The sequence below is a fragment of the Papio anubis genome, chromosome 18 (genome assembly GCF_008728515.1).
Source record: "Papio anubis isolate 15944 chromosome 18, Panubis1.0, whole genome shotgun sequence".
In the NCBI taxonomy this organism is placed as follows: domain Eukaryota; kingdom Metazoa; phylum Chordata; class Mammalia; order Primates; family Cercopithecidae; genus Papio; species Papio anubis.
Genome location: NC_044993.1, coordinates 54586560 through 54606125, shown reverse-complemented (window position 1 = coordinate 54606125; position 19566 = coordinate 54586560). Strand labels below are relative to the sequence as shown.

At 39.0% G+C, this 19566-nt stretch overlaps 1 protein-coding gene across 3 annotated transcripts in view; it reads left to right on the top strand.

Annotated features, from left to right (window-relative positions):
• Nucleotides 1-483: 483 nt before the first annotated feature.
• The window catches only part of ACSM2B (acyl-CoA synthetase medium chain family member 2B), a 42316-nt gene continuing 23233 nt past the window's right edge, over nt 484-19566 (top strand). Inside the window, exons 1-4 of one of the 3 annotated variants that reach the window (XM_021931801.2) lie at nt 484-1368; nt 9243-9427; nt 14282-14492; nt 18302-18509. In XM_021931801.2, coding sequence (XP_021787493.1) covers nt 9251-9427; nt 14282-14492; nt 18302-18509 — 596 coding nt within the window. In that variant the 5' untranslated portion in view covers nt 484-1368; nt 9243-9250. The remainder of the gene's footprint in view (nt 1369-9242; nt 9428-14281; nt 14493-18301; nt 18510-19566) is intronic. The other 2 variants (XM_021931802.2, XM_003916625.5) reach the window with 2 other exon arrangements.

Sequence of the window (19566 nt, the reverse complement as noted above, 5' to 3'; positions counted from 1 at the left end):
GATGCTTTGTGGTAAGATCCTCTACAAAGAGTTCCCACTAGGGAAATCCTCATGAAGCCATGGAAGTGGGGCCACCCCCAAGACACAGAACTGTAGGATCACCAATTTGCAACTCCAGCCTGAGAGAGCTGGAGCATGGGCTGAGACCAGCTTTAAGTCAATGTTGGCCAGGCATGGTGGCTCATGCCTGTAATCTCTGGGAGGCCATGATGGAAGGACCACTTAAGTTCAGGAGTTCAGGACCAGCCTGGAGAACATAGTGAGACCCCGTCTCTACAAAACATTAAAAAATTCTCTGGGCATAATGGCATGTGCCTGTAATCCCAGCTGCTCAGGAGGCTGAGGTGGGATGGTTGCTTGAGCATGATAGATTGAGGTTGCAATAAGCTGTGATCACACTACTGCACTCCAGCCTGGGCAAATAGAGTGAGACCCTATTTCCAAATAAAATAAATATAAAGAGATATAAAGACTTTTTTTCCCTGTTGAGTTTTGGACTTACTTGGACAGTGTTGGGTTGAAACAGGGAAGAGAACATGTCAGACTCTGAGTGTAGCCTGCAGGTGGACCCGATGGCTTTTTCACATCCTTGTGTGAAAGAAAAGAGTCAGGAAAGTCTCTAAGATTTGATGTTGTAAGAGCTGGAGGAATAGGGGTGTCATTTGCTGAGATGGATAAAACCATACCTGGAATGGGAGAGGACAGGGAAGGATATGATCAACCTCTTAGCTTTGGACAAAGTATGTTTGAGATGCCTGTTCGATATCCAGGTGGAGAAGTCAGGCAGGTGAGGATGCAGGAGAGAAAACCAGGCTGGATACACACATGTGTGGGCCATTGGCAAGCCACATGGTATCCAAGCTATGACATTTGATGAGGTAATGTACAGAGTGAGTGTGGATAAAGATGAGGAGGAATCAGCCAAAGAGAAGGAAAAAGCAAGAGGAAAACCAGACAAAAGTGGTATGCTGGAACCAAGCAAAGCAAAGAATTAAAAGAGCGTTCATCAAGCCCATGTGAGCTCCATTTCTCTCTCTTTGGTTGAAGCAATAATTTTCTGTCAGTCCTGGGCATAAATCTGCTTCATGCCCCTTGGGTTGAAAGTGCAAGTCCAGTTGGCCTCAAATGCGCTAATTTTGTAATGTCCATAAACTTGGCTAGGAGGACTGCTGTTACTCTTTGAAAGACTCCAAAGTTATCCACTGTCAATGATTAGCTGTGCTGTCTTTCCAAGAGTGCAGGGATTGTGAAGTTGTTTTCTTGAGTTACCGTGCTCTCTTCCAAGGCTATAGGAATTCTGGAGCTGCTGGCTGGAGAGGAGGGTGGTCCAAGCTGTCCCCAGAAAGACCTCCAGAGAGGACTTGGCAGGTGAGCACTGTTTCAAGGAATGAACTGATGGGGTCATAATCCATGATAATCTCACCAATCTTTTAGAGTCACGGCTGGTGAGAAGAGCAAAAATCCTCACAGAAAAGCAGAAATTCCTAGGGACCATGAAAGAAAGTACCTGTCAAGTCTTAGTGAGGAGGAAACACTGGGCAGAGGAAAAGGTACCTTTATCACAGCAACAGGGAGAGACGAGGGCAGCTGGAAAGGGGTGGTAACAGGGCCTGGGAGTGGGGTGGTTGTCAAAGAAGGATGAATCTCAGAGGAGGTGAGGCCAGAAGAATGAGGAAGAGCCTATTATGGAAAAAGAAAGGGACCAGCAGGTACAAAGGCAATGCGTAGTTCTGCTCAGGAGCAGGTACAGAAATCTTCAATTCTTATTCTGTAGAAAAAAAGGAGACAGAAATGTCAGACACTGTGATGGTTAATACTGAGTGTCAATTGATTGAATCGAAGGATACAAAATATTGACCTTGGGTGTGTCTGTGAGGGTGTTGCCAAAAGAGATTAACATTTGAGTCGGTGGGCTGGGAAAGGCAGACCCACCCTTAATCTGGGTGGGCACCATCTAATCATCTGCCAGCATGGCTAGAATATAAGCAGGCAGAAAAATATGAAAAGAGAGACTGGCCTAGCTTCCCAGTCTACATCTTTCTTCTGTGCTGGATGCTTCCTGCCCTTGAACATCAGAATCCAGGTTCTTCAGTTTTGAAACTCAAACTGGCTCTCCTTGCACCTCATATATATACTTATATATATGAGTTTATTAAGTATATATATCCCATTAGTTCTGTTTCTCTAGAGAACCCTGACTAATACATATTTTGGTACCAGAAGTGGTTCTAGAGGAATAGTATATTAAGGATGGAGTTGTTTTGTTGGTTTTGGGGTTTATGGAGTTGGCTCCTTAATATGATTAGATCCCAAAATACTAAGGACTTTACTTCTAATAGTATGGAGACCACTGATAGTCCTTGATGTGAACTGTTTAAAGAGGTATACAAAATAAATGCATTTGACACTCCTGATTCATTGCTCATTAGAGGCAAGGAGTTTAGTGACCCTATACATAATACCTTTGACCATACATGGAGAACGAAGGAACATAATGAAGCTGGTTGGTTGCTCCTAAGTTCAGTGGATAAAGTGATGAAAGAAAATGATGAACTCAGGGATTCTATCTCCCAGCTTCAGAAGCAGATATTGAGCCTCAAATCTGCCAAGATTGCCCTGAGTGAGAGTCTAATCTCCTGTAGAGAAAGAGCTGAAATTGTGGAAAAACAGACATAAGCTCTTGTCATGTGAGTGGCTGACCTGCAATGAAAGATGCATGCCCAGCCTCACCAAGTGTCTACTGTTAAAGTGAGGGCATTGATTGTGTTGCAGGAAGTCAGGGACCCTGAACAGAGGGACTGGCTGGAGCTGAGGCAGAACATAAATTGTGAAGATTTCACGGACATTTATCAGTTCCCAAAATTAATACTTTTATAATTTCTTACGCCTGTTTTTACTGCAATCTCTGAACATAAATTGTAAGATTTCATGAACATTTATCACTTCCCCAATTAACACTCTTATAATTTCTTATGCCTGTCTTTACTTTAATGTCTTAATCCTGTTATCTTCATAAGCTGAGAATGTATATCACCTCAGGACCACTATTGTACAAATGGATTGCAAAACGTGTGTTTGAACAATATGAAATCAGTGCATCCTGAAAAAGAACAGAATATCAGTGATTTTCAGGGAACCAGGGAAGATAACTATAAGGTCTGACTGCCTGCAGGGTCAGGTAGAATAGAGCCATATTTTTCTTCTTGCAGAAAGCCTATAGACAGATGTGCAAGTAGGAGAAATGTCACTCAATTCTTTTCCCAGCAAGGAACAACCCTGGGGAATGAATGCATTCATGGGGGTAGTTCTATAGACAGCCACTCTGGGAGTGTCTGTCTTATGTGGTTGAGATAAGGACTGAAATGTGTCCTGGTCTCCTGCAGTACCCTCAGGCTTACTAGGATTGAGAAATTCCAGCCTGGTAAATTCTAGTCAGACCGGTTGTCTGCTCTCGAACCCTGTTTCCTGTTAAGATGTTTATCAAGACAATGTGTGCACAGTGGGACATAGAACCTCATCAGTAATTCTAATTTTGCCTTCGCCCTGTGACTTTTATCGCCCTTTGAAGCACATGATCCTTGTGACCTACTCCCTGTTCATACACCCTCTCCCCTTTTAAAATTCCTAATAAAAACTTGCTGATTTTATGGCTTGAGGTTGCCATCATGGTCCTACCAATATGTGATGACACCCCCGGAGGCCCAGCTGTAAAATTTCTCTCTTTGTACTCTTTCTCTTTATTTCTCAGACCATCTGACACTTAGGGAAAATAGAAAGAACCTATGTTGAAATATTGGGGGCTGTTTCCCCTGATAAATTGGAAAAGAATAAGACCCTGCAATTTGGAATGGGAACGTATGGGAGGACCCTGGTGAAGCTGGGGACACTGAGTTTGTAAACTCTGGTGAACTTTTTTTGCCAGAAGAAACAGCTTCCCACCCACCCAGTAGTGGCAGCATTCCCTCCCTAACCCATGCTGCCATCAGCCTTTCCACCTTTGTCTGAGGGGATAAATTCTGCACTGCCTGAGGCAACAGTGATGGCCTCCCCTGAGGTGGTTGCCAAGCAAGACAATGTTGATTCTCCTCAGGAGCCACCCCCAACACTCCTGTTTGCTTCTAGACTTATAACTAGACTAAAGTCCTGGTGGGCCCCTAGAGGTGAGGTTGAGAGTGTGACACATCAGGAGGTTCACTACACTAGATAATAACTGCTTGAGTTTTTAATTTATATAAACAGAAATCTGGAGAACAGACATGGGAATGGATATTAAGGGTGTGGGATAATGGTGGAAGGAACATAGAGTTGAATCAGTCTGAATTTATGGATTTGGGCCCATTAAGTAGGGGTTCTTCATTTAATGTTGCAGCTTGGGGAGTTAGAAAATGTTATAATAATTTATTTGCTTGGTTAACTGAAATATGGATTAATAGATGGCCCACCATGAGCGAGCTAGAAATGCCTGATCTCCCCTGGTTTAATGTAGAGGAAGGGATCCAAAGACTTAGGGAGACTTGGATGGTGGAGTGGATTGGTCACTTTAGACCTACTCTTCCCAGCTGGAAGCATCCAGAAGATGTACCCTTGACCAATGCCTTACAAAATACACTTGTGGGGGCAACACCTGCCTCTCTGAAGGACCCTGTAATTGTTCTTCTCTGTATGTCAGATCTAACAGTGGGAACTGCAGTCATTCAACTACAAAATTTAAATACAATGGGAATAATTGGATCCTGAGGTGGCAGGAGCCAAGTGGCAGCACCCATCCATCAAAGGCAAGGTGGACATCGCTACTGTAATGGACAGCAGAAGCAAAGTGGCAATTAGCGTAGTCTGACTCATGTAGAGCTCTGGCGTTGGCTAATTAATCACAGCGTTCCCAGAAATGAAATTGATAGGAAGCCTAATTTATGCAAGCAGAAAACTTCTAGGTCAAATGGACAAAAGACTAATTTGAATTATAAAAACAGAATCATGGCCCCTCAATCATTTTCCAGACTTGAGCCAGTTTACAGACCCAGAACCCCTTGAATAAAGGGGAGGCCAGGTCCCCTTGAGGAAGGACCCCACTACATTACCAACAATTTATGCAGTGAATCTTTATCCCATCCTTCCCCAAGGAGACCTCCGGCCTTTTACTAGGGTAGCTATGCATTGGGGAAAGGGAAATTATGAGACATTTAAGGGACTACTGGACACTGGCTGTGAGTTGATGTTGATTCCAGAGGACCCAAAACATTGTGGTACTGCAGTTAAAGTAGGGGCTTAGGGAGGTCAGGTGATTCATGGAGTTTTAGCTCAGGTCCAACTTAAAGTGTGTCTAGTGGGTCCCTGGACTCATCCTCTGGTCATATACAAAACACTGCTGAAAGAAATCATAGATGACACAAACATATGGAAACACATCCTATGCTCATGGATGGGTAGAATAAATATTGTAAAAATGACTATATTGCCAAAAGCAATATACAAAATCAGTGCAATTCCCATTAAAATACCACCATCATTCTTCACAGAACTAGAAAAAATAATCCTAAAATTTATATGGAACCAAAAAAAGAGTCCTCATAGCCAAAGCAAGACTATCCAAAAAGAACAAATCTGGAGACATCACATTACCTGATTTCAAAATATACTATAAGGCCATAGTCACCAAAACAGCATGGTCCTGGGTATAAAAATAGGCACATAGAACCATGGAACGGAAGGAACGGAATAGAGAACCCAGAAATAAACCCAAATATTTACAGTCAACTGATCTTTGACAAAGCAAACAAAACCATAAAGTGGGGAAAGGATACTCTATTCAACCAATGGTTCTGGGATAATTGGCAAGCCACATGTAGAAAAATGAAACTGGATCTTTATATGTCACTTTATAGAAAAACCAGTTCAAGATGGAGCAAGGACTTAAATCTAAGACCTGAAACTATAAAAATTCTAGAAGATAACATCAGAAAAATCCTTCTAGACATTCGTTTAGGCAAAGATTTTATGACCAAGAAGCCAAAAGCAAATGCAACAAAAACAAAGATAAATAGATGGGACTTAATTAAACTAAAGAGCTTTTGCATGGAAAAAGGAATAGTCAGCAGAGTAAACAGACAACCCACAGAGTGAGAGAAAATCTTCACAATCTATACATCCAACAAAGCACTAATATTCAGAATCTAGAAGGAACTCAAACAAGAAAAAAAAAAAAATCCCATAAAATGTGGGCTAAGGACATGAATAGACAATTCTCAAAAGAAGATCCAACATACATATGAAAAAATGCTCAACGTCACTAATGATCAGGGAAATGCAAATCAAAACCACAATGCAATACCACGTTACTCTTGCAGAAATGGCTGTAATAAAAAAATAAAAAAATTATGGATGTTGGTGTGGATGTGGTGAAAAGGGAACACTTCTACACTGCTGGTGGGAATGTAAGCTAGTACAACCACTATGGAAAACAGTGTGGAAATTTGTCAAAGAACTAAAAGTAGAACTACCATTTGATCCAGCAATCCCACTACTGGATATCTACCAAGAGAAAAATAAGTCATTATACGAAAGAAGTCACTGCACATGCACATTTATAGTAGCACAATTCACAATTACAGGAATATGGAACCAGCCCAAATGCCTGTCAATCAACAAGTAAAGAAACTTGTGTGTATATATATAATATATAATATATAATATTTATATATTTTTATAACTTTTTAATATTTCTATATAAATATATAACATATATTTTTATATATAGTATAGTGTATATATAATTATATAATATATGATATATATGAAATATATCATATATACATTTTATAATTATATAATATATAATATAATATATAATACTATGCATATATTTTATATATCTATATATACTATATATCACATAGTGTGGCTATATATAGTATATATAAAACATAAAATATATAAAATATATTTATATATTTGTATATATATTTATATTGTATATAATATATAATATATTTTGCCACACTCCTGTGCCTTTCTTCCTTCCAAGCTCATGAACATATAACATATATATTTTTTTATATATATATATAAATAAAAAATCTTCTATGAAGGCAGTATGGTATGGGAGAGAGACACCATGAGCTTGGAAGGAAGAAAGACACAGGAGTGTGGCAATACATATTATGTAAAATATAAATATATATAAAATATGTAAATATAAGTATATATAAAATATGTATATATAAAATATAAGTATATATAAAATATATAAAAACTTATATATTTTTATAACATTTTATATATATAAATATAAATTTTTATATATTTTTATATATTTTATATATATACTATATATGGCCACACTATATAATAGTATACTATGTATCTCTCTATATAATATTGTATATATTATATAATAGTATAGTGTTATATATCTATACATAACATACTATCATATATTATATATTATTATATATCATATATTATATATCTATATATACACTATACTATTTTATATATAAATTCACTCTGATAACTAGAACAAGACATGAATGCTCACTCTCACCACTTATAGATATATAATAGTATAGCATATATAGATATAGATATAATATACAGTATATATTATATTATATATAACATATTTATAATATAACATATGGATATATTATATATTATTATATTATATGTGTATTACATTATATTTTATATAATATATTATATATAACATATATAATATCCATATATTATATATAATATATCTATATATTATATATAACATAGTACGCATATTATATATATATCTATATTGTCACACTCCTGTGCCTTTCTTCATTCCAAGCTTATGGATTTTTTTAATATATATATATAAAAAATATATATCATCTTCCATGAAGGCAGCATGGTATGGGAGAGAGACAGCATGAGCTTAGAAGGAAGAAAGGCACAGGCATGTGGCAATATATATAATATCCATATTATATATATTATATAAAATGTAAACATATATAAAATAGAATTTTTCATATTTCATATATACTATATGTAATGCATACATAGTATATATAATATATAGTATCATATATAGTGTATATCTATACAATGAAATACTACTCAGCCATAAAAAGGAATGACTTAATGGCATTTGCAGCAATCTGGATGGGATTGGAGACCATCGTTCAAAATGAAGTAATTCAGGAATGGAAAACTAAACATCATATGTTCTCACCCATAAGTGGGAGCTAAGCTATAGATTGCAAGGGCATGAGAATGATACAATGAACTTTGGTGACTTGGGGGAAATGATGGGAAGGAGGTAAGGGATAAAAGGGTACAAAGTGGGTTAAATGTATACTGTTAAGTGTATACTGTAAGTGTTAAGTGTATACTCGTCGGGTGATGGGTGCACAAAAATGTCACAAGTCACCAATAAAGAATTTATATAGAAACAAAAATTATGACAGTTATAATTTCCAAAGTGATTGTATTAGGTCCTGCACACTAGATGCATAGGATCTGGGATTTAGGATGTATCGGTCCAGATTCAATTTAAAGAAAAGAATGCTACTTGTATTAGATAGCATTTGCTACAGTAACAAACACCCTATACATCTTAGTAGCTTTTGGTCATACATATTTTCCCCCTATGGGTCTGTGTGTTGCTAGTGGCCATTCTAGGCTCAGCTCAACTCCACATTTCTTGTTGTTCTGAGTCCCAGTCTGAAAGTACAGCATGAGCTGGGTTATGCAAGTCTCAGGCAGAGGGGAGAAATGTGAGAGTTTCTGATGAACCATACAATTCCAGACACTCACAACTCATTGACCAAAGCATATTTCATGAGCAAGCCAAAGTCAATGAGAGGTGGATACATATTCTTCCTCCTGAATGCACTGGGAAGTCACATAAAAATGAATGGGGATTTATAATCCTAGAATAGGAAGGGAGTGAATTTCTGGGAACAACAATACAATACCCACTGTATTTTAGCACAAGGGGATTTATTATATGGAATTGGGTGTTCACAAAACTGTCAGAAGTGTTGAAGACGTAGGATCTAGGATTGGGTCTGTATCATCTTGTGCCTTTAGAAAACAGCACCCCACAAGGAGACTGAAACAGATGCTGAGTGCCAATTTACTTATAACCACAGCAAATTAATTCCTGGAAAGAATCCTGTAAGGTTGGGATGAATCTCCTGAAGCTGCTGATGATCAGTAGAGCAATCTGTTAAAGAAGCTCTCACCTGTGTCTCTTCTTTCTTTTACAGGTCTGAACATGCATTGGCTGCGAAAAGTTCAGGGACTTTGCACCCTGTGGGGTACTCAGATGTCCAGCCGCACTCTCTACATTAATACTAGGCAACTGGTGTCCGTGCAGTGGGGCCACCAGGAAGCGCCGGCCAAGTTTAACTTTGCTAGTGATGTGTTGGATCACTGGGCTGACATGGAGAAGGTAATGGGGTGGAAAAGAGGCACAAAGTGAGATAATTCGGTTGACTTTTAAAATTCATCCATTAATTCAGTAAATATTTGTTAAGTACTTATTACATGTAAGGCACTGTAATATGCTATGGACAAAACACTCATCTTCCATGAAGGCAGTAGAGTATGGGAGAGAGACTGCATGAGCTTGGAAGGAAGAAAGGCATAGGAGCGTGGCAACCTGGTAACTCCCTGACAGCCAACACACAGTTTGTTTACACTGTATGTAGACTGTGCATGCTCTGTTGTGACCTCCCAGGGTGAAATGAGGACTAGTGGTCTGGGGTCGTAGAAGAGGTAGGTTTGAATCTAATAACAGCAAATTAAGCCTGGGCAACACAGGAAGACTCTGTCTCTACCAAAAATTTTAAAACAAAATTAGCCAGGCATGGTGGTGCATACCTGCGGTCCTAGCTACTCAGGAGGTTGAGGTGGGAAGATTGCTTGAGCCCAGGAGTTGGAGGCTGCAGTGAACTGTGGTCACACCACCACACTCCACAGAGTGAGATCCTGTCTCTCAAAAAAGTGGGGGGCGAATTAGCACTGATCAAAGACTGAGTCTTCCCAGAAAGTTAGGTCACGTGTCCCTGTCAATACAGGTATGCAAGTAAGATAGTTATGAGGCAACAGTTATCAAAAAGGCTTCAATATGAGACATCCAAGAAATAAAAAGCTGAAGAAATTTCTGATTTTCCCTCCCAGCCCTGAGCTTCTAGACTTTTAATCCATTCACTGCTGATCCATCAATTGCCTTCACCTGAAGTCCTGTGACTCTGTAGGATGGAAGGATTCATTCTAGCTAGGGGTAGGGGAAGGGGTGGAGCTACCAGCATGGGCTTAATACATTGGTGCTCAGAAAGAGTCATGATTATGACATGATGTCCTAAGTTCCCAACACTATGAAACAGTCTTAGTGTGGAGATTGCAAATGCCTTGCCTCTAGATTGAAGACGGCCCTAGGTGTGGGTACTCTTAAAAAAAAACATAAGGTTAACATTTTAAAATTGAAAATTTTCAAACAAAAATTTAGATTTCTGGATTTTTTTAAAGTTATACTTCCTTTAAATATGAGGAAGGCCCTTTAAATATTGAGGAAGGCCCTTACTACCATGACTCGCCATTCTGAATCCGTAAAAGTAAACTTGCTATATAAACATAAAAAAATTTATCCATTCACAGATAACACCATTAGCAAAATAAATGACTAATGACAACTGTGGGGAAAATATTCAACTCATATGACAGCAAAAAGTTAATAATATGAAATGAGCTTGTAGAAACCAAGAATAAAAGAGTGCAACTCATTATAAAACTGGGCAAAGTATATGAACAGATAGTTCACAAAAAAGTGAACTCAAATGGCCATTAAACATAAAAAAATTATCACCTCCCTCATAATAAGAGTAAAGCAACTGAAAATTTTACTGAAATAACATTTTTGCACCTATCTTGTTAGTGAAATACAAAAGATTTTTTTTTCTTTCAGAAAAATAGTTTAATTATCACAAGGCCTCTTAGTGGAAGGATGGGAGATATTTCTCAAATCTGCCCCCTTGAGAGCTCAGAGACTAGGGTTATCAAAAGACAATTTGGTGGGCAAGGGGCTAAGGAATGGGTGCTACTGATTGGTTGGGAATGAAATTATAGAGATGTGAGAAATGTCTTCAAGTGCTGAGTCTGTTTCTGGGTAAGGCAGTCACAGGACAGGTAAAGTCAGTTCCTTGCTATAGAGTCATGGGTCTAGGTAGTGTCACTACATTTTCCAGAATGCAAATGTCTGAAAAATATCTCAAAGGCCAGTCTTAGATTTTACAATAGTGATGTTACATGACTCCTAAGCAGTAAGCAAGCTAGGGAACAACAGCTGGTTACTGCCTGACTATGCTTATAGCTTAGCAGAATTGAGGTCCCTATCATCTGCCATAATTCTAATGCCGTGGAATTGCATTAATTTCACAAAGGGGTTTAGGTCCATGAACAAGAAGGGAGTTGGTTTCAGGAAGAGACTATTGTCATCGTTGCTTTAAAGTTAAATTATAAACTAAATTCCTCCCATAGTTAGTTTGGTCTATGCCCAGGAATGAGCAAGAACAAAATACAAAGGTTTAACAACTCTATTGGCAAGGCTGTGAAGAAACAGACACTCTCATGTGTTACCACAAGGTGGTATAACTCTGATGGAGCCAAATTTTGAAATATCTAATAAAATTGCCACATGTTTTCTCTTTCATTTTGCATCATTACTCTCAAACTATGATCTGAGAACCCCTGAGGATCCATGAGACTCTTTCAGGGGATATGCGAAGAGTCTATTTTACAATAAAACAGAGAAAATAGAACCCTTGTGCATCATGATGGGTATGTAAAATGTTACAGCTATTATGGAAAACAATATGACATTTTCTCCAAAAATTAAAAAATAGGATTACCATTCGGCAATTCCAACTCTGGGCATACACCAAAAAAACCTTAAAATCAGGGTCTCCGAGAAATATGTGTACACTCATGTTCACAGTAGCTTTATTCACAGTAGTTGAAAGGTTAAACGGCCCAAATACTTACTAACAAATAGACAAAAAATCTCTTTAAAATATATTATTGTATTTTTCAATGTGAGAAGGACACGAGAATTGGAAGGGCAGGAGCAAAGTGATATAGTTTGGATATTTGTTTTCTCCAAATCTCATGTTGAAATGTAATCCACAGAGTTGGAGGTAGGGCCTGGTGGAAGGGCAGGTCCAACACCAATGACTTAGCACCATCCCCTTGGCTATGCATGAGTTCATGAGGGATCTTGTTGTTTAAACAAACGTGGTACTTCCCTATGCTCTCTCTCTCTTGCTCCTGATCTTGCCATGTGATGCACCTGCTCCCCGTTCACCTTGTTCCATGATTGTAATCTTCCTGAGGCCCTCACCAGAAGCAGATGTCAGCACCATGCTTCCTGTACACTCTGCATAACTGTGAGCCAATTAAACTTTTTTCTTTATAAATTACCCAGTGTCAGATATTCCTTTATAGCAATGCAAGAACAGCCTAATACAATACCTTATATAAATGAAATCATACAGTATTTCTTTTGTGTCTGACTTATTTCCCTTAGCATGTCTTCAAAGTTTATCCATGTTGTAACATAGGTCAGAATTTCCTTCATTTTTAAGGCTGAAATAATATTCCATTGTTACGTATATTCAAAATTATTTATCTATTCATCAAACATTCAGGTCAAATCTTGAATGCTTTGTTGCTTAAAAATCTCTTCTGTCAGATTTCCTAAGTCATTACTCTTAAGTTATAACTTCCACAGATCACTAGACTATGAATACAATGCAGACAAGTTCTTTGCTAAAGTATAGGAAGGGGGACCTTTGCTTCAGTTCCCTAAAAGTTTCTTATTTCCATCTGAAATCCGGTCTGCCTGGATTTCACTGTCCATAATTCTATCAGCATTTTGGTCACAACTATTTAACTGGTGTCTAAGATGTTCCAAACTTTTCCTCATCTTTCTGTCTTCTTCTAAGCCCTCCAAACTCTTCAATTTCTTCCCATGACCAGTTCCAGAGTTACTTCTACATCATCAGGTATCTTTATAGCAATATCCCACTTCTGGTACCAGTTTTCTGTATCAGGCTGTTCTTGTGTTGTTGTAAAGGACTACCTGAGACTAGGTAATTTATAAAGAAAAGAAGTTTAATTGGCCCAAGTTCTGCACAGTGTACAGGAAGCATGGTGCTGACATCTGCTTCTGATGAGGGCCTCAAGAAATTTACAATCATAGTGGAAGATGAAGAAAGAGCAGGCATAACAAAGGGCAAGATCAGGAGCAAGACAGAGAGTGAGAAGGTGCCACTCACTTTTAAACAACCAGGTCTTATGTAAACTCATTTATCACCAAGAGGATGGTGCTAAGGCATTCATGAGGGACCTGTCCCCATGATCCAATCACCTCCCACCAAGCCCCACCTCTGACATTGGGGATTGCATTTCAACATGAGACTTGGAGAGGACAAATATTCAAACAATATCATGTATCTAGAATAGTCAGATTCATAGAGACAGAAAGTAGAATGGTGTTTATCAGGGCCTAAGGGGAGAGAGGATGAGGGGTGATTGTGTAATGGGGACAGAGTTTTCACTTTGGATGATGAAAAAGTTCTGGAGATGGATGGTGGTGATTGTTGCATAACAATGAGAATGTACTTAATGCCACTGAACCATACACTTAAAAATAGTTAAAATTGGAAATGTTATGTTATATGTATTTTTACCACAAAATTAAAAAAAAATAAGTAAATAGAGATATAAATAAACCTAAAGCGATATTTGCCTTTTTATTCTAATTCTTTCATGAGTATTCAATAGCATTTTCCAGAAGGTACATGTTGGTACTCACAACAGAGTGAATGCAGAAGCAGATGAGAGGATCCAATGTTATTCTCCTAAAACATTAAAGGAAATTGCAGAATAAATAGATGCAATAAATAAATAAAATAATGCCACTTTCCTCATTATTTTTTCATTTTGAAAAGTATACTTTATCATTATAAAAAATTATGCATGCTAACATATAATGGGTTTATTACTATTATTTCTGAAAGCATGCATTTATAAAAATTCTGTTTTAATATCTACTATGGTAGATATTGATAGATATAACTCACATAAATAACAACTCTTTAGGGTTTTCAATACTTTTTAAGACTGTATGGAGGTGCTGAGATAAAAAAGCTTACTAAGCACCAACTTGGCAATCCCAAGACTTGGAATTTATCCTACCTACTTGTGTACCAGTGCCCCCTAATCAACAGGGCTTCTCTTTCTTCAGGCTGGCAAGCGACCCCCGAGCCCAGCCCTGTGGTGGGTGAATGGGAAGGGGAAGGAATTGATATGGAATTTCAGAGAATTGAATGAAATCAGCCAACAGGCAGCCAACGTCCTCTCGGAAGCCTGTGGCTTGCAGCGTGGGGACCGTGTGGCAGTGGTGCTGCCCCGAGTGCCTGAGTGGTGGCTGCTGATCTTGGGCTGCATTCGAGCAGGTTGGTAACTGACTACCTTGACAGAGAACTGTCTTCCTTGTGAAGAAAACTGATAGCAGAGAAATGCAGCCACCTCTTCCAAAAGAAGTCCCCTCCTTGGAGCATGCTGTCCTCTCTCATATGAAGAAAGGCATCTCCCTTCTTCCACTTATTTAAGCAAACTATGTGCCAAGCACTTATGCAGAGTGAACAACTACAACGACATAATTTACATATTCATGGGACTTACAGACCTTTGGAGAAAGCTCTTGAACTATTAATTGCACATATAAGTATTTAATCAGAATTATGATAAGTGGCATGAGAATTCTATTAAAATCTATTAAAACAAATTTGGCAGACTGTGACCTGCAGGCCAAATCCTGCCCACAGCTTCTTTTTGTAAATGAAGTTTTATTGTAACACAGCTATGCCCACTTGTTTCCATATTATATGTGGCTGCATTTGCACTATAGTGGCAACTTGAGTAGTTGGAACAAGAGAGTGTCTGATCCATAAAACCTAAAATATTTACTATTTGGCCCTTTGCAGAAAAAGTTTGCCAATGCTGGTCTAAAAGAAGACTTGAATTAACCAATATGAGGAGTAACAAAGTCTCCATGGAAGTGACATTTGAGCTGAGATCTGCAGGATGAGTAGGATTTTGCCAAGAGATAGAGAGGGTTGTGCCAAGCAAAGGGAACAGCATATGTAAAGATGTAATCATCTGATGATTTCTGCCCAGAAAAGCCAAACACTGAAAACAGTAGGAGTTGCAGTAGAGAAGAGTTTAATAATTGCATAGACAGCCAAGCTGAAGGATGGAGGATGTTTCTCAAATCCACCTCCCCAGGAAATCAGAGACCAGAGTTTTTCAGGGATGCTTTGGCATGCAGGAGGCTAGGGAATAGGAAATGCTGATATGTTTGGCTGGGGATGAAAACATGGGTTCAAGCTGTCTTCTTGTACTGAGTCAACTCCTCAGAGATCACAGAACTGGTTGAGTTAGTTTCTTGGTATCAGTTACTGGTCTGGGTAGTGCAAGCTGGTCCATCAGAATGCAAGGTCTGAAGAACACCTCAAACATCAGTCTTAGGTTTTACCATAGTGAAGTAATCTACAGGAGACATTGGGGAGGTTACAAATCTTGTGACCTCTGGCTCCATGACTCCTGAACTATAATTCTAGCCTTGTGACCAATTTGTTATTTTTCCAAAGGCAGTTTCAGTCTCTAAGCATGGAGGTAGTTAGTTTCAGGAAGGAGCTATTATCATTTTTATTTTAAAGTTAGACTATAAGCTGGATTCCTCCCATAGTTAGCTTGGACTATGTCCAGGAATGAGCAAAGACAGATAGCTTATGAGGTTGGAAACAAGATGAAGTCAGCTGTGTCAGATTTCCCTCAGTGTCATAATTTTTGCAAAGGCATTTTCAAAGTCACAGGGGAGGGAAGCTTGGAAATTACAAAAGAACCTAAAAGGATATCTGTGTGCCTAAAGTCCAGGCCATAAAAAGAAAGTAGTGGCAATAGAATGAACATGTAAAGGTGGCCAGGTGCTAAATTGGCAGTGCCTTGTGGGCCATGGTAAGAGTTGTAGACATTTATCCAGTGGTGAATGGAAAATGATTGATGGATTGAGTAACACTCAACCATTGATGCATTGAGTGACATGATCATCCTCTGGATGGTCATACTGGATGCTCAATAGGGAATGGGATGAAGAAGGCAATAGTGGGATTGGAAATCTCCAATAAGAGGTGAAGGAATGGTGATGGCTTCAATTTGGTTGAGGTAGTAGAGATGGAGATAAGTGGATTTAACAGGCAATTGAGGGGAACGAATAACAGCGTTTTTCAAGGAAGACGCGAGGGAGAGAGAGAGAAGTCACAGACATTTCAGCAAGTGGGTGGATGGTGCTGTTTTTCACTGGAGTGAAGAACACAGATATAGAAAGAGATATGGATGTGTTAGGAAAAGACGACAAGTTCAATTTGGGCATGTTGAGTCTGGGATGTCCATGTGATGTTCCAGAAGTGATGACAAGTTGAATTTAAGGGTCTAAAATCTGAGGTGGAGACAGAAATTTGAGAATCATCAACTTTTACATTAAAAGGATGAGAAGTACAGTGGTATAAAAAAGAACCTCAAGAAACTCCAGCAACCTCTTTCACAAACTGCCCTTTCCACCTCTGTTTGCACACCGCCTAACCCCAACTGAAAATTGCCAACCACCCCATATTCTGGGGACAATGGGCTGAGCATGAGAGTGGGTAAAGAGAAAGACATAAATGCAGCCAGGAATTAGAAACTATCAGAGGCAACCAAACCAATTGCAGGAACTTGGAAGCCCATGGAAAGAGAGAACAAGTCAGAAAGAAAGGTGACATACTGAAATTATAGCCAGACGGAAAGGAGAACCCAGAGGAAAAGTTGTGTCTATTGTTCTGTGTCTGACTCAATATGACCACCATGGTAGAGAAACATTCGAGGATATTTACAGGTGTGCAGTGAGAATCCCAAAGTGTTGAGAGTGGGAAGAAAGTGAGCTAAGATTAAAAGCTATTTAACAGGAGGGGCATGTGGTTTAAGCTTCATAAAAAATGAAACCTGTGTAGTTTTTCTTTTCTTTCTTTTCTTTCTTCCTTTCTTCCTTTCTTTCTTTTTCTTTCTTTCTTTACTTTTTTTATTTTTTATTTTTTTTATGGAGTCTCCCTCTGTAGTCCAGCCTGGAGTGCAGTGGTGTGAGTTTGGCTCACTGCAACCTTTGCCTCCCAGGTTCAAGCAATCCTCCTGCCTCAGCCTCCAGAGTAGCTGGGATTACAGGCATGTGCCACCAAGCCCAGATAATTTTTGTATTTTTAGTAAAGCTGGGGTTTCGCCACGTTGGCCAGGCTGGTCTTGAACTCTTGACCTCTAATAATTCACCTTCCTTGGCCTCCCAAAGTGCTAGGATTACAGGCATGAGCCACCATGCCTGGCCCTAAGTCTAGTTATTCTACAGAAGATTTTAAAACTCAAAGGAGTCTCATTAAGATAGTAACGAAGAACAAGAATTTAGGAAGGTGATAATCATGGGGTATAAAACCTCAGTTATGTGCAAGGAATAAGCCTAATTTTTAAAGATAAATTGTACAGCATGCTAAATATAGCTAATAATTGAGTACTGTAAATTTCAGTATCATTAAGAGCAAAAATTTCTAATGTTCTCATCACAAATAATGTTAAATACTTGAGGTGATGGATATGTTAATTTGCTTAATTTAATCATCTCACATTGTCTTCAAAAATTATAATACCACTTTGTACCCAATAAATATATACAACTATACTTTGTGTGTACATGTATATGTAAAACTGAAGGCACTCTCATCTAATAAAAATGCGTTTAGTGTCCGAGGGTTGAAAGAAATAGCCAAGACCTAGAGCTATTGGTGTTTCAAGACCATGGATAATTCCAAGTGCCTTTCTTCATGATTCTTTAGTTATCATATAAGAGTTTTGAATACAGCAAACTCCTGTAGAAAATTTTTTTTGAGGGGTGAGAATGGGTGAGGAGAATTGTATGTGTCTTAGACTGTCAACAGTGTGACATTAGCAATTCAGTTTCTTTTCTTTGTCTCAGTAGGGCCCTTAAGACTGACAACCCAAGGAATCCTAGGTTAAATTCACTCCCTATTCCGTAGTCCTCTTTTTTGTTGACAGTCTCCATTGGTCAATACTTCCCCATTCTCTCCTTCCACACTTTCTCCCTGCTTGATGTTTATATCAGGCTTCTCTACGGACAAAGAAAACCATCCTTTCCAATTCTCTAAACTGTTGGCTTCTTTAGGTCTCGTCTTTATGCCTGGAACCATCCAGATGAAATCCACCGACATACTGTATAGGTTGCAGATGTCTAAGGCCAAGGCTATCATTGCTGGGGATGAAGTCATCCAAGAAGTGGACACAGTGGCATCTAAATGCCCTTCTCTGAGAATTAAGTTACTGGTGTCTGAGAAAAGCTGGGATGGGTGGCTGAACTTCAAGAAACTATTAAAGTGAGTATCTACATGTCTCAGCCTGGGTTTTAACTAAAACTGGAAACACAGCCAAGCACTTAGGTGCAGGTGCTTTATTGAGGAGGTGCAGGAAGCAGAGCATGGGACTAGGAAGAGTGAAGCTGGGAATAAATAAAAGCTAATGCAAGGGTTTTTTTTTTTTTTTTTTTCAAGTCATTGCAAGGACTAAATGGGGCTTGATCTACCTGGACCTTCTGAGCAGCACATATAATGCCTCCTAGGATTGTCCTCTAAAGGATTGAAAAGCACTGACCCATCAGCATCTGACCCCCACAGGTTGAGGGTTGCCCTGGGGGTGTTATTGCCTCCACACGCTGGGCTGCACACTCATGCATAAAGAGTGGCTCAGAGTTCCATGCTATGGTAAAACAGAGAAACTATGGGGCACAAAGTGAATCACTTGTGGTGCACACTGGAAACAACATGGTGTTAACACCAAGTGGGTTGAAACCCACCCAGAACTATTCACTGGAACTATGACTCAAATCAGGGGTGAGGCCAAGGTCATGAGGGAAAACCCAAGAGATGGCTGATACGTTGAGTTTCTAGACTCTTCTTCCCACCTTCTGTATCTCTAAGAGAGGTTGATGAAGGGCAGAGTTCTTTCCATGTGTCCTTCCAAAAGTTGATAGCATGATTGGCTGGATTAATGATTTTCTCTGTCACATGTCTGAAATCCCTCTATTAGGGGCACATATGATTGGAAACTTGAAGGGATAACTTCAGCTTTTCCTTTCTAATGCCATAGTCTTTAAGGTAGATGTCATAGAAATAAATAACATGATGCCTGCTTTTTCTTTTTAGATGGACTCTCACTCTGTTGCCCAGGCTAGAGTGCAGTAGCACGATCTCAGCTCACTGCAAGCTACGCCTCCCGGGTTCATGCCATTCTCCTGCCCCAGTCTCCTGAGTAGCTGGGACTACAGGCGCCCACCACCATGCCCAGCTAATTTTTTGTATTTTTTGTAGAGATGGGGTTTCACCATGTTAGCCAGGATGGTCTCGATCTCCTGACCTCGTGATCTGCCTGTCTCGG